Source organism: Wolffia australiana, chromosome 5, assembly GCF_029677425.1.
Source record: "Wolffia australiana isolate 7733 chromosome 5, ASM2967742v1".
NCBI lineage: Eukaryota > Viridiplantae > Streptophyta > Magnoliopsida > Alismatales > Araceae > Wolffia > Wolffia australiana.
Window position 1 is genome coordinate 20,323,745 of NC_135839.1, and position 15,636 is coordinate 20,339,380.

Consider the following 15,636-nt stretch of genomic DNA (forward strand, 5'->3'; position numbering starts at 1 on the left):
AAATCACGTAAAATTACCTTCAGTTATTAGGGATTACTCTAACCTTCTTTCTGAGATGAGCCATTGATTGAGAGCCTGAGCACAGAGCAGAAACATTTCCTTAGTGTTTGAGAGATAAAGAGGCCCCGTTAACTTCACCCACCCACCGCCCATACGCGTGCTAGTCGTACGCTGTTATTTGACTCTTAGACCATTTGATTCTACGTGATATTATCTATAATACAATTGTTCTTTACATGACTCGGAAAATACTCCCGATGTTTTATTGAATTAGGCTAAGAAAACGACAGCCTAACACTTAACTCGCTTGAGCGGTCAGGTCGGCAATACACACTACTTAATTCTAGAGAACTCCGTTTTCATCGCTGTAGATCCTCTTCCATCGCCCACCTCGAGCTGCTGAAGGATGACGATATATTACAGATTGTCCCCGGTGATAGATGGTTGTGTCTTCCTTCATATACTGTTATAACGCAGCTCGCATCATCCGCATCTCTCTCTATCCTCTTCTTCACGAAGCACCCCCCAGTCGTGCACCGATAGTAGTTCCTGGTTCATCTCAAAATGTTATCGTTCTATATTTCTAGTCACATGTAAACTGAAATTAATATAGTTATTGGAACATGATGTACCTTAAATTGGGGTTGCTCTTGACCGACTTCTTCCCGTATTTCCTCCACTTGTATCCATCTTCGAGCACGTCGATTTCAGATTTCGTCCTGAACCCGATTCTTGATTTCGATTCGGCTTTTGAATATTTTGATCTCTTAGACAGCCCTTTGCATCCCTTGACTCTGAAATCACAGAAAACGCGGAACTTAGCTTAGAAAAAGATCAAGCTACGATAAGAGTTGTAGTTGTTTACATGCTGCTGCTTCTTTTCGTCTCTGAAGATACTTCGTCGGCGTCGTTCACTGCAGGGCGGAGAAGATGATCGTTGTAAAGGAGACAAAGGGACCCTTTGTCTCCTTTACAATCGTCGTCTCTATTGATGAACGCTGGGCGGTCAGAAGTTTGGGCCGAGAGATACTTGAGAGGGGGGCTATCACTGACAATAGGTGGTATAAAGGGGTCAATCTCGATGAACTTGAGCAATTCTTCTAAGTTGAGAGGTGACTCAGACATGTTGCTGCCCGGAAAATTGAAAACAGCTGTCATTCTGTGTTTTCTTTTTCAAGGAGGAGGCCACGCGGTCTGGTTTCTGTCGTTTTTCCGCCATTCGACAAAGAACATCCCCTTCTCTGCACCTTCCTCTAACGCGGTAAGCTCCTGCCGCGTTAGCCCTGAACTTCGTTTTTCTCACTTCTTCGATTATCATCGGTTACAAGTTACGATTATCATCTCTCTCTCTATTCCTCTCTACAAATACAGCTCTATATCTCTCTATCCCTCTGTACAAATATATTCCTATATCTCTCTCTAAAATGACGAGAGCTTCTTCTAGAGGATAGGTATCGTTATCGCTCCCCCGTGGCTTATTTCCCTGCCGCTTGGCTCATCTCTCTCTCTATCCCTCTGCAAAAAAATTTCTCTATATCTCTCTCTAAGAATGATGAGAGTTTCTTCTCCTCCGTACCACACGGGGACTTTTTTGTTCAAAACTAATAAAATAAAACAATCCTCTACGGTAAACTAATAAACTTCTGACCAAACCCAGTGTCAGTTCCCATTCTCCTCGTTCCTTCGCTGCGTCGTCTACGGGGAACACGCTCTCAAATCTCTACCTGTTTGTTACGTCTGTCTCCCATTCTTTTATCGCCACATACATGCTAAATTTAAGTATTCAACGACAGCGACATCCTTTTTCATGACAAGCCTGCTATAAATTATTGACCGGAATTTTAAACTGTTCAACCGTCTCTTTTACACTCAGTTCTTCCCCAGACTGTATGTGTGTATGTGTATGTGTGTATGTGTGTATGTGTGTATGTCTGTATGTATGTATGTATGTGTGTGTGTATGTATGTGTGTATGTATGTGTATATGTATGTGTATATGTATGTGTGCATGCATGTGTGCATGCATGTGTGTATGCATGTGTGTATGCATGTCTGTATGAATGTGTGTATGCATGTGTTCCTAATGTGTTGTAGGACTGAGGAGTTCTCAATAAGCGAAGCCTTCAAGAATGCACTGAGGTGTTCTCAATCGGCAAAGCCTCCTAAAATTGAGGATTTCTTAATCGGTGAACTGAAAGGATGACAATGACTGTAGTGTTATCATCTAAAGTGTATTTTTTAACTCTTTTAACTAAAATTTTGACCTAAATATTAAACACTATTTTTGATCTTTGAATTTTTTTTAGATGCATGTTTATAGGGTGGGCCCGTAAGGACCAGGAAGGGGTTGGACGAGACAGAACATTGACCTCAGGTCTACCAGTTTTTGGTGGACGATCGGTTGGTTAATCTTAGCTCAGAGGATCAAACAGGATTGGAACTAGAAGTTACTTCATATTTTTTAATTTTTTTTAATTTTAAAAGTCATCTGTGTGTGTGCTTCGCCCACCCGCCTTCTTAATGTAGCTTTTTGTCTCCATTCAGATACTCCTGCATAGATAAAACCGAGATGGGGGTTGAATAAGTTGTCTTAAGGCTCTGATTTACGCCACAATATTTATAAAATTTTCCTTCGTGGAGGATAAGGGTCATATCCACAAGGAGCTGGTACTGAGAATGTAAAGCTCAATTTTGATATAATTTCAAACAATGTTTGGGGTAATTTTATATTTTTTCTGGATTTGGAAATATTTTCTACAAAGAAAATTCATTTAAATAAAGGAAAACTAGTTAAAAATGTTTTAATGGATGAAATAAATTTGCATTTTATTTTGGATAAGTTCTAAGCATTTATTATGATTTTTAAAAATATACATAATAATTTTTTTATGGTAAGAAATAAATTTTAAATTTAAATATAACCTATTTCACCCTTAATGTGGCAACTGTGTGGTGACTACATAAGTCGATGTGCAGTTTGCAGTCTGTAGTGCACAAATGGGCGGTAGAACTGGCCATAAACAGGTAGTGAACAAAAAATGATTTAAATTTTTATACAAGAGGAATTTTTGACTTCTGGGCTATCCTATGGATTTTTTACCTGGAGAAAAAGGTGAGACAATTCAAAAAAAATATTCAAGAGATCATTAAAAACCTTGTTGTTGCTTCTCCAAGGGCCAAGTATTGCCTTTTCTAAAACAATATTGTTCACACTTAAACTCTCTTCCAGACTCTTCTATAACAAGAATGGATCAAAGAAATCTGAAGCACTAGGTCTCAACCAGTAAGTTTAGAGCAAAAATCCAAGATGAGATACAAAGATAGGGGAGAAGAGATTAAATATAAGTTTCCTAACTTTCCCAGCCATTGAATTGAATTCCACGGGTTTTGAGGGCAAGGATTGCATGATTTATAGCTTGGATCCGCATTCCCTCCTTCCCAAATTTGAAAATACACCATTCAAATTTAAATTTGGGTTAATTCAAAAACTCTTTCCTTTACTTTCCCAGTTCTTGAAGAGGTTTGAATGGAATTTAAAAGTGAGTTATTTTATGTTGGACCTCTCGTATTATCTAGGATATAGATTAGGTTTATCCTTTCCTCTCATTTATGTTCTAAATTCACTATTTTATTTACCTAAGCCCTGAAATTGAAATACAATTTTAAGAAGATGTGATAAATCTACATAACTATAAGGTGTCAAGAGGGGTTAGTTTCAAAATTCTATGAAATACATAAAAATATATCTTTGGCGAATAAATCATACATTTCTCATTTTATTATTATATGTGATCAATGCAAGTGTAAAATATAAAAAATAAGAGTAAAATTGAAGTGTAAAGCATATTTTTATTGATCTAATTTGATGTTCTCATGCACCCACATCCTCATTTCCATGAGGATTCCACACTTCATTGCCAATGCCGAATGTATCATCCCATTCAAGGAGCTAGTATGCATGGTTGAAATTGTGTGTTTGACTATGAATGAGCATAAATTAGTTGGCTTTACATTAGAAGTGTGATTTACTTTGAGCTGGACGTCGACTATGGGATTGATGATGGAAGTGTTGTTCTCGAGTTTTGGGAGTCAGGTTGGAGGTTGCACTGAGCTTGCAAAAGAGGCCCATATCTAGCTCATTGTAGCCAAAGCAAAGTAGATCATCATTAGGCACCCGCTTAACGAGGAGTAGAGATGGTCCTTTTGTGAGAACGATTACATTTCGTGCAATTGTGCAGTGCGGTGCAATTTTTGCACCGCACTTTGCACTTTAAAATCGCACAATCGCACCGCACACTGCACAGACCTCTGTGCAGTGCGAATGTGCATTTTTTTGACGTTTGATTTCCCTTCCCTCTTCCTTTCTATTTCACTCTCTTTTGATTTCTCTTCCTCTGTGTGGGCCATTTCCTATCTCTCTTGCTCTCTATCATTTTCTTTTTCTCTCTCTCTCTCTCAGTCTTCCTCTCTCTCTGTCTCTCGCTCTCCTTTGAAGAAGACGCACCGCACAACGTCTTCCTCTCTCTCTCTCAGTCTCTTGCTCTCCTTTGAAGATGATGTTCTCAAAGTCCCTATCGATGTAGCTCTTGGCTTCTTGCCTTCTTGGTCTCTCATTCTCCTTTGAAGAAGATGCACCCAAAGTCCCAAAGTACTTCTATCTTGTTCTATCTGTCTCTGTAATCTATGTATTTATTATATTGATTCTTCCTCCGTGAGATATCTCATCTCTCAAACATCCCCAAGTCGCGAGAGGAAAACTACATTCTTCTTCCCGTTATTCTATTATCTTCTAACTGCTATCATCTTCATTATATTTCTCCTCGATCACATCATTCTAAAAATTTTTCACATGATCATCAGAGGTCCTAGATCTCCTCATTTCTTAGGAATTTTAGTCACTAGAATGAAAGTAGTCTTGCGATTGAATTTTTGTGATATCTCTATCTAGTACACATGCTCTTTAAAGAATGATTTAGGTAGCTGAATGTGCTTTCGGACATCCACGATAAGAATTATGATTCCCTCTTTCTTGAATTCCTAAAGCAATAGCTCATCACGCTCAACGTGTCTCGTTTTTTATTTTCCTAAATTTTATTAACACAGTGTTAGTGACATCGATGTGTTAGTTTCTGGTTCATCCCATTTATACCCATTTGTGTGTAATTCCTTTTCAATTGAGTCATCATCATCATAAGGCTTCAGAGGTTTCTTACAATTTTCATCTTTGTCTTGAGTATGTATCGTCAATTGACCATTGTATGTGTCATAAAATACTTTTCCACTGCATAGTTGTGTTATATCATGCATAAACTCAGCTGTATTGCCATTAAATGAACCTTGTTCACATCATTGGATGTCACATATTATTAGTTAGATGAATTCATAATCAACCGTCAGAAGCTTCAGACCCCTCAAGCCATGATATCTATTCATAATCAACTGTGAGATATCCATCTATTATTGCAATTTGTAGTTTCCATCTCATGCATTTCTTTTACAAGATATGAAAGAATTGTGCGCCACACCAACTAGTAGATGCTGGACACAGTCTTAAAAGTAGGGTACTTCCTGTGGAGGAGAACAAATTCTCATTTGAGAGTGTCTTTTAGATTCCGATCATTTAATCTGGTGATGGAGTGTTAGATGGTGGAAATTTTCTGGTCTCCTTTCATAACATCTATGACAGTAGAAGATGAATGTAGGGAGAACTAGGGCAGGGAGAACTAGGGTAAGTTGAACTTTCCTGGTGACATGGTCCACGACTAGGGATGGACCGCACATATAATATCTCGAACATTAAATTTCCATATCTAGGAAATTATATTGATATGATCAAGAAAAAAAGTCACATGAGTAGGCATTCAATATGGTTATCATTTTAGAGATATTTCTAATGGACAATCTACCTATAACAATATTTTCAGTCTAGAATACTCATAAGCCTGGTGTAATATCACTTTAAAGTCTAAATATATTTGTGTCAAGTAATCATCATTTGTAGGATCTCCCTCCATGTGAAAAGTTCATTCAGTAATGGCTCCTCTATGACATTGTCTTGATAAGTTCTAAGATATTTTTCCACTTCATCAAGAATTTCCCTCCACCACATACATCTAACATGCACCGGCCTACATGAACTCAACTATGATAGAACATTTAGGCAAACTTATGATGAGACATTTAATGGTTTTGATCCCCTCTAATGACTAATAGAATGTCTCAGATAATTATTGTCGAATTTCACAAGTCAATTTTATGTAATGTATTTATGTTTCCCATGAAGTACTCATCCTTCTGAAGTTCTACTTCTGTTTTCCCCCAATTTTTAGCTAATTATTGTCATAAACTACTCTTCCACTCTGTCATTGATGGTAAATCAATGCATTATTATTGTTAAATCTCTTACCATATTTCTTCAAACAGTATCTTATTATAGAAAGTGGTGAAGCCATCTATGTGCCATCACACTTTTTTTGAAGGTAATCATGTTTTGATATTGAAGTTATAAAACTAATCAATTGCTTGTATGTGATGGATATATGTGGCCATCAAGCCAATCACACTACCATGTTTATTTAAGTCCATAGAATAAAATATTTACGTTCATTATTATTCCGTTTGATGTTTATAATGAAGTCCATGAATACATGCAATGACTTAGTGAATTATGATGAGATCATAATACAGTGATCACTAGTTTTAAAACATATATTCTAAATATTCATATTCGAGGATAGTCGAGACGGACATCGAATTATCTGGATAGAATAGCACTAGCTGATCCTACTTATTCGATAAGTATAGCCGATCATGTGGATATTAGTGTGGCGACACTAAGGACAGATAGTGGGTGCTCTTTTGAGAAAGAGTTCACTGAATTGATCCGTATGAAGCCCTGAATGGTATTATACCTAAATGTCAATCAAGTTGATTCAAGTCATGGTTGTATAAGTGATCTATTGACCCGAGACACCAAGGACATCTCGTGAGTGGACGACTACATTTTGACTATGACTTACAAGCCTCTAATCATGGGATTCAAATAAGTTATAGATTGGATGTAGTAAGAAGCTTGCGGAGATGATTTAGTGGTCAAGATGGGATCATTCGCCCTCGGTATATGAGGAGATTGACTCGAGGAAGACGATGAAGGAAAATCCCTGGCCAGGGTAGTGAGGATATTGGAAAAAGGCGTTCTCCAATGATCCCCGTTAGGCATCAGTACTAATCGAATTACGGATTAGGTTTTGACGATAAACCATGCTCTACATCATTTGAGAGTCTCGTGCGGATGCTGGATTATACATATACGGTAACTGATGACGGTAAAGGTTCCATGAGAGAGTTCGAGACTACTCGGTATCTTCTAGAGGACGAGGTGTAGCTTGGCACCCCACGGGCTGGAAACTTAACCTGTCGATTGGGTTAAATCGATCCTTATTTAATTAATATATATGTTGATATAGTTAATTAATAAGGTTGGTCAATAAATGTTATTGGGTCATTAAAGTTATTAACTAGAACGATACATGGGCCTAGAGGGTCACACTCACAAGGTCATAAGAACCTTAAGTGAAATATAAAAAGGGAAAGGGGTCTCATTTTAAGCACCCATGCAAGCCTCATTTGAGAGCCCCCCCCTTCTCCACTCTCTTCTACACTCATCCAAGGAAGAGTGTCTTCATGGTGAGGAGATCTTCTAGATTCTCAAGAAGAAGTGAAGAAGAAGACGTGGAGATCCAAGCGCCGAGTGATTGCGTGGACACTTCTAGAGGTTGGACACGTGAACGGCTTCAGAACGATCTTGGAGCGGCAAAGTCAAGAGTGGAACGAGTTCCCCAAAAGGTACTACAAATGTTTTGTTATATAGATCGATTGAGAATCGATCGACCACGCTTTTGCATCCATGGAACGTATTTTTCCATGGATGAACCAAAACACAGAATCCAACAGTATGCTCAAATTGCTCATTGATTTCATTAGTTTAAAAATAATATGAATGTCAAATTTCATTCAAATTATGATTATTTGTCCAAATCTCTTGAATTGATTATGTGTTTATCCTCGTGATGATGTTGTTAATGTAGTTTTTTGTTCACCATCCCCTTTATGAGCTTGAGATCTCGTGAATTTATTTTTTTCTCACCATCCACATTATGATCCTGCAAATTGTAGGATGGAAGCTGGTATGTCTTTGCATGTACCTAACGCTGCAGAAATGTTTGCAGAAGATGAATCATATCACAGTAGCCCAAACACCAAACAGAAAAAAGGCTCACCTTAATGCATATCATGCACTAAGGCACTACACAGATTTGTGTGGAAAAAATTCAAATGCAACTTGTGTGGTCTTATTGTAGATCGTAACAAGTATCAAAGCAGCACTCCATTATGGAGGCATCTGGAAAAGTTCCACCGTAAAACATTCAAAATTTTGAAAGCAAAAACAAGTCGAATTACACAAGACAGGTTAATAGCAGAGGTGTTTGACACTGGAAATAGTAAGAAACAATAGTATAAAATGCATACAACAGAGAAGACCAAAGAAGAGCTGGTGCACTTCATATGTCTGTATGATTCGCAGTGGGCTATAGTTAGGAAGAAGTACTTCATACGACTTCTTTGTTACATTGCCCAAGAAGAAACATCAGTCTTGTCATTTAGGGATATCAAGATGAAAGCATTTTCTCTCTTCAAAGATATGAAGAAGAGCATTCAAAGAAGATTGCCCTGTGTTCCTCGAGTGTCATTAACGGTGGACGCATAGACTTCGAAAAAGAATATTGCATTCTTAGATGTGATTGTGCATTGGGTGGACTTTGAGTTGAAGTTGTGCAATTATGTTCTGGGCATACGCCAATTGAAGGGGTTCCATACTGGGGAAAACATGAGTGCACGCATACTTGAAATCGTAGAGGAGTTTGATGTGGAAGAGTTTGACTTGAAGAGAAAGTTAAGGATTACTTCATTAAATAGGGTATCACTGATTTTTTCTCCATTGCATTATATTGATGATGCAATTTTACGCAGGTGTTTTTAGTGACCATAGACAATGCATCAAAAAACATAAAGATGATGAGTATTCTGGACGAACATCTGAAGTTAGTGAACCCTCATTTCAGTGCAAGTAGACACGTGTTTTGTGTTGCGCACGTGATAAACCTTGTGGTCCAGGCCAGGATCAGCTCCCTACGTGTGACAGAGGTGCCATGAGAGTCACTAATTATAGATGAGGACGATATGGTTGGTATGAATGATACAAAACAAGGTAACATACTTGCTGCATTCAGTGCATCTACACTAGGTGATGACGTACTCCATCTTCGAGAGATAGTAACACGAATACTGGGTTCAACACAACGTGAAGAGCGCTATGCAACGTTATGCATATAGTTTGGCCTACCTGATCATAGAAAGGTTCCGATGGATTTCCCAACAAGACAAAATTCTACGTATGCCATGTTAGGAGCTGTTGTTGAGAAAAGGTGTGTTATAGATATCATTGCATTGAACGTTTTAAAGAAATAAGTGTTATGTGATGAGGAATAGACAATGATTAAGGAGTTTGCAAGTATGTTACAACCCCCTCAATTGGCCACTACAGTCGCATGCCGATGAAAAGCGCCCATAGCAAATGAGGCCATTGTTATCATCAGAGCAGTGATAAGACACTTGAATGGTTTCATGAGTGGTATCAGAAAGGGAAGGATGTTATGAGTTAACCATGTTATATCCACCGGACGGCAGACATCACTGTACAAGAGTTGTGAGGTGATGAAGGCCGAGATGAGCAGATATGCATCAGTCCTCACTCACAACCAGGCCTTCACCGTTGTTGCCCTTGTTGATCCCTCTATGAAGCTACAGTTTCTTGTCCGTGAACAACAGGACAAAATAATCGCGTATGTGCAAAGCTTATTGCATAACCTCGACGATGGAAGCATAATTCATTCAGATTCTTGTAGATGTTTTCGACCGGAGCGGACATCTACAACTTTCTTTAGTGAAGCATTAGACAAGTTGTTACCAAACAATAAGCAGACATCAACCATTAGTCCACGGCACGAGCTAGATGTGTACATGAGCTCACCTCCTCTTAAGGGGACAAAACCATTGCATTGGTGGAAAGTAACAAGAGAACACTCATATCTTAGGTTGGCAATGGTTGCGAATGAATTCCTATTGGTCACGCGACGAGTGCGCCCTCTGAAAGATTCTTCTCTGCTGGTTGTGTCATCATCAACTACAAGAGCTCCATGTTGACAATAGAGAGCATCAAATTACTAATGGCACTCAAGTAATGGTTCTGAGCGGATGACGATGACGACAATGATATCAAGCAAACAGACGAAGATAGTGACGAAGACCCGAGTATTCATTAAGCTAATTTCTTTTTCCTTCGACTTGTAGAACCATTCATACATTTGTTTATGTATTGAAACTAATTGTGGCATTTATTCTTCAAGTAAATCTTAACATATTTGTATATGCCAATTAGTTAATAATTACGAGGGCTGACTACAATAAATGTTCAATACTTATAAACAATCTATTATTACTGTCCACAAATCTAATGACCATAAACTGTTATTATTGTCACCTAATTAGTAAATGTTAATTTAATAGTAATAAATGACTTATTCAGAATAATTATCAAGTAGATAACTAATGACGATAAATTATTTTTATTTTGATAACTTCTTAGTTGTAAAATATTTACTCATGGATCATGAAATATTTAATGTATACTACTAAAATTATTTGTGATGGAAATTAAAACATGAAATATTTACTGTATATAATAATAAATATTGTATTCCGAATAATTATAAAGTAGATACCTAATAAAGATAAACTACCTTTATTTTGACTATTTCATAGTTATGAAACATTTACTAATGGAACATGAAATATTTCCTGTATATTATTAAAAATATTTGTGATGGAAATTAACCATTAAATATTTACTGTATATAATAATGAATAATTGATTCTGAATATTTATCGAGTAGATGCCTAATGACGATAAACTATTTTTATTGTGACAATTTTATGGTTATAGAAAAGTTTCCAAGGAACATGAAAATGTTACTGTATAATAATTAAAAAAGTAGTGAGGGCAATTAAACAACTAAATATTTACTGTATAATAATAAATATTTTAGTCACGGAATCATAAACATGAGAAAATTTTAAAAAAACCTGGGATTGATAAATGTTATCATTTGTTGTTTAATTTATGTAATTAGCACGCTTTTCCATTTAAATAGTTTAAAATAGGGTTTTTATAAAATAGATTTTTTTCGTTTAAATAGTTTAGATATTAATGATTGTTCCAAGTGAATCCTGATTTTCCCTATTTTCCTGTTAATTCATGAATTTTTTATGAAATATATTGAAGCCTGGAATAACTCTGTTTAAATTCAATTGGCAGCTTTAAAGAGTTTAATAAAAATTATTGTGGAGATGAAGTTATACATTTTCTAGAATAATATCAAATTTGTTGGGAGTTTATTTGAGGAAGAAACAATTTTATAAATAGAATATGGGTACAATGATAAGGAAAATATGGGTACAATTACAATTAAAGGTGGAGGGAATTTCTTAAATTTTTGTTGCAAACATACCATCAAAAAAACTCTCGGTTGGGCTTTGCAGGCGTAAACATGCAACAAAAAAATTCTAAGGGCGGAAAAAAAAATTACTGATTTTGTATGAATCTGTGCGATGTGCGGTGAAAATTATTGCATGAATCTGCACCACACATCGCACTGTGCCTTCTGTGCGATCGAAAATTCACACAAACTATGAGAACTTTAGCACCTCACCGCACATCGCACTGTGCCTTCTGTGCGATCGAAAATTCGCACAAACTGTGAGAATTTTTCCACCTCACCACACATCGCACAGTGCCTTTTGTCGGATCGAAAATTTGCACAAATTGTGCAAATTTTCACACCGCACTGCATGACCTTCTCTAATGAAGAGGAGCTCTTCTTTGGAGGAGGGCTGCTAAAACCTAATGCAAGCTCTTCCTTAATAGATTTTTCTTCCTATTCTATTCAGCCCACCCATTCTCCATGAAGAAAAAAGCAGTATGGAGGGAGAAAGACCCGGAGAGAGAGACGAAAGAAGAGAACCGGAGGCACATCCATTGTCATTGGTCCTAAAGCTCGTAATGTTGATGGTTAACATTACAATAAACGTGACTTTTCTATTTTGACTTTGACATTGACTAGTCAACCTAAGCTGACTGCAACTAGACCTGGACGAAACCAAACTGTGAATAGGATTTAGGTCTTTGCTAAAAACTAGGGCAAGACCAAGACCATCAAACCTTGTGCCTGAAACATATTAGATTTACTGAACAAATACTAAACATATATTTAAGTATAGGTTTAGGTTTTTGCCCAAAACAGATTCCTAAACCAATTCTGTCACTACCAAGTTGCAGGCTTGCAGCTCTGGCCAAAACAAGTGGGTTCTGACGTGGGTACTTGTGCGTTTTAGCATTTGTAGAGGCGACGTGGATCTGACGTGGCTCCATGACGTCAGCCAGAATCTCGGACGTGGCCGGATAAGACCTTCTCTCTCTCCGCCGAGAAACAAGAGATAAAATCTGAGAACACGCGGGCCGACGGATCCCAATTCAACGGTCGATCTCGCTCAGAAAGAGTCCTGGCCGTTGAGCCGGCTATTGCCCACAGACACACCGGGCCCACAGACTGAGAAACGAAAGGTGAAGACCCCTCGAAGGGTTCACCGATCGGACGGCTGAGATTCGCTGTAACAGGGCCAATCGGACTGCCGGGCTCTTGATTGATTTGGCCGTCGCGTCTCGGAGATGGCAATGGCGGCGCCGCTGGTCTTCGTCGAGCGGCCACGGCGATGAATTGAGCTCCAATTGGCGGCGCCGATGGTCCACGTGTCGATCTCAGAGCGAGCCGCCGCCGGCGACGACTACAGACCGAAGCTCTCTGCTATGGAGAAGGCCACGCGGCGAGACGAGCTCGTCGGCCAGTCTCTCACCTCGCGATATTCCGAGTGGGTGATGGAAGCGCTCGACGATCTCGCGGGCAATTTCCTAATCTCCGATCCGGAAATTCCTGGCCATCCGATCGTCTTCGCCAGCGCGGGATTCCTCGCGATGTCCGGCTACGATCGCGCCGACGTGCTCGGGAAGAACGGGAGGATCTTCCAGGGGCCTGGAACGGACCGGCGATCGCTGATCGAGATCAGAGAGGCAATTCGCGAGGAACGGACGATGGAGATCACCATCCTGAATTACAGAATGGACGGAACGCCGTTGTGGGTTCTCTTTCATTTGTTCCCCGTTTTCGGAACGGAGGACGGGCGGGTTGTGAACTTCGTCGCCGTCCAGGTCCCCGTCTCTAGAAAGCCCGTGCACGAGCAGAGGCGCGTGGTGGGTTCTTGCCGGAGAGAGGTTTGCGGAGAGGTGGAGCTTCTCGGCAATCTGACTGTTGATTCTTTGTCAGATTCGGGTTGCAGAGGTTAGGTTAAGGCGGATAAGTTTATTTCTTTGTTTTTTTAACATAAAATTAAGCTTGGGGGCTTCGTTTCTCTTCAGAGAACGACGCTGAAGAGTCGTGTGAAGCGGGGGAGGTTGAGAGACAGAAGGCTGCCGAGGCTGCGGCTTGTGTTCTATCAACGCTTATTCACTGTAGCGAGCTTACCGGCAGGAGAGTTTGCAGAGCGCGGGGGAGCTCGCTGGGCTTTGCGCGTCTTCCTTCGTCGCTTACTATTCCTCTCGGTAGAATCAAACAAAGTTTTGTATTGTGAGTTGTGGAAGTTCCTGATCTTAAGGCTGCGCCCGGCGTAGATCATTTGGGTACTCAAGAAACTCTTCTTTCTTTCTTTTTTCAATGCTCAGGAGCGACCCTCATCTTCCTGGTATGCCCATCGTCTACGCTAGCGATGCATTCCTTAGCTTGACAGGTACCAAGTTTCTCTGTTCTCTTAGTCTCGAATTTTACTTCTTTTTTGCAAGAGTCTTAAGAAGATTCACGATCCGACGGCTACCATTTTGGTTAAACTTTGGTACTTTCATACAAGGAAATTATGTTTTTATTCTCTCTTATTTCCCCTTTCTTCTTCTCGTTAAGGCTACTCCAGATCGGAGGTTCTTGGGAGGAACTGCAGATTCCTCAGCGGACCCGAGACGGGCGACGAAGCATTACACCAGGTTTTTTGTGCTTTTCTTTCTAAATCGATTTTTATAACTTGGTTTTCGTTATTTTATCTTACAATTATCATGTAAATAAGACACAATAGAGGGAGAGAGAGAGAGAAGTGTGTGTGTCTGTGTGTCGTTCTTGTTTGCAAGTTGTTTAAACTATTTTATCGAATGATTGTACTGTAGATAACGCAGAGCATCCAGGCAAGCAAACCGTGCACAGTTCGGATCCTAAACTACAGGTTAACGCCTCCGCTTCGCTCTCTCTATCTTCTCCGATCCGATCCTCTAATCGACCCGAGAGGCACTGACCTCAAGCCTTGAAGCAGGAAGGATGAGAGCACTTTCTGGAACATTCTCCACGTGTCGCCGGTTCGGAGCGCCACGGGGAAGGTTCGACCCGCTGAAATTTTCCGGTCGTGGTGTGTGGCTTTGGCTTGTGAGAAGGAATTGGGGGTGATTTCGCCGTGTGTGTGGGCAGATAGCCTTCTACGTGGGGGTGCAGAGGGACGAGGCGGCTAAAGCGGATAGGCACGGGCTGAGCCCGGAGATGAAGCAGCTGGGGGCGGTCGGCGCGGTCAAGGTCGCGGTCAGGAGCCTCTCCTTTGGAGTGGGTGCGTCCAGGGCAACGTGATTCTTGACATAGAACCCCATTCTTTCTGCCTTCGTCGAACCCACGGCGCGGTGGACTGCATGGGATTTTAGCGTATTTTATACTGCGGACTGCGTGGGAAAGGTGTATATATTTTAAAGTCTCAACTCTCTCTTTATCTCTCTATCCTCTCTTTATCTATCTCCTCTCTCTCTCTCTTTATCTCTCTCTCTCTCTCTCTCTCTCTCTCTCTCTCTTTTCCAGCTATCTATCTATTACTCTCTCTATCTCTCTCTCTCCAGCCATCTATCTCTATATCTCTCTCTTTTCCAGCTGTCTATCTCTATCTCTCTCTCAACAGCCATCTATCTCTATATCTCTCTCTTTCAATCCCTCCATCTATCTATCTCTCTAAGTCTCATATCTATCTATCTCTCCATCTATCTATCTCTCTAAGTCTCCTATCTATCTATCTCTCTTTCTATCTCTCCATCTATCTATCTCTATAAGTCTCCTATCTATCTATCCATCTCTCTTTCTATCTCTCCATCTCTCTTTCTATCTCTCTATCTATCTATCTCTCTAAGTCTCCTATCTATCTATCCATCTCTCTTTCTGTCTCTCCATCTATCTATCTCTCTAAGTCTCCTATCTATCTATCCATCTCTCTTTCTGTCTCTCCATCTATCTATCTCTCTAAGTCTCCTATCTATGTATCTCACGATTCCTATCTATCTATCTATCTCTCTATGTCTCCAATCTGTCTCTCTATCTTTCTATTTACCTAGCTCTCCATCTACCTATCTCTCTAAGTCTCCTATCTATGTATCTCTCGATTCCTATCTATCAAT

The 15,636-nt window shown here is 39.6% G+C and overlaps 2 protein-coding genes across 2 annotated transcripts; one reads left to right on the top strand and one right to left on the bottom strand.

Moving 5' to 3' along the window:
• Positions 1 to 225: 225 nt before the first annotated feature.
• On the bottom strand, positions 226 to 1,173 carry LOC144703782 (putative WRKY transcription factor 75). Its single transcript, XM_078576043.1, has 3 exons — positions 866 to 1,173; positions 633 to 794; positions 226 to 549 (listed from the first exon to the last, which is right to left on the bottom strand). The coding sequence occupies exons 1-3, from the start codon at positions 1,156 to 1,158 to the stop codon at positions 360 to 362; spliced, it is 645 nt and encodes a 214-aa protein (XP_078432169.1). The 5' UTR covers positions 1,159 to 1,173; the 3' UTR covers positions 226 to 359.
• An 11,564-nt stretch (positions 1,174 to 12,737) lies between these two features.
• PLPB (PAS/LOV protein B) lies at positions 12,738 to 14,969 on the top strand. The gene is made up of 7 exons (XM_078576044.1): positions 12,738 to 13,510; positions 13,588 to 13,795; positions 13,891 to 13,955; positions 14,123 to 14,202; positions 14,380 to 14,435; positions 14,523 to 14,586; positions 14,675 to 14,969. The coding sequence occupies exons 1-7, from the start codon at positions 12,916 to 12,918 to the stop codon at positions 14,825 to 14,827; spliced, it is 1,221 nt and encodes a 406-aa protein (XP_078432170.1). The 5' UTR covers positions 12,738 to 12,915; the 3' UTR covers positions 14,828 to 14,969.
• Positions 14,970 to 15,636: the final 667 nt, after the last annotated feature.

What these genes read in the sequence shown, in the direction of transcription:
- LOC144703782 (XM_078576043.1), bottom strand. Translation starts at nt 1,158, where the DNA reads ATGACAGCTGTTTTCAATTTTCCGGGCAGCAACATGTCTGAGTCACCT. An exon ending in ACGAAAAGAAGCAGCAGCAT is followed by an intron (nt 795 to 865) that starts GTAAACAACTAC and finishes CTGTGATTTCAG; the next exon opens with AGTCAAGGGATGCAAAGGGC. An exon ending in AAGAGCAACCCCAATTTAAG is followed by an intron (nt 550 to 632) that starts GTACATCATGTT and finishes GAGATGAACCAG; the next exon opens with GAACTACTATCGGTGCACGA.
- PLPB (XM_078576044.1), top strand. Translation starts at nt 12,916, where the DNA reads ATGGTCCACGTGTCGATCTCAGAGCGAGCCGCCGCCGGCGACGACTAC. An exon ending in TGCATTCCTTAGCTTGACAG is followed by an intron (nt 13,956 to 14,122) that starts GTACCAAGTTTC and finishes CTTCTCGTTAAG; the next exon opens with GCTACTCCAGATCGGAGGTT. An exon ending in GCGACGAAGCATTACACCAG is followed by an intron (nt 14,203 to 14,379) that starts GTTTTTTGTGCT and finishes ATTGTACTGTAG; the next exon opens with ATAACGCAGAGCATCCAGGC.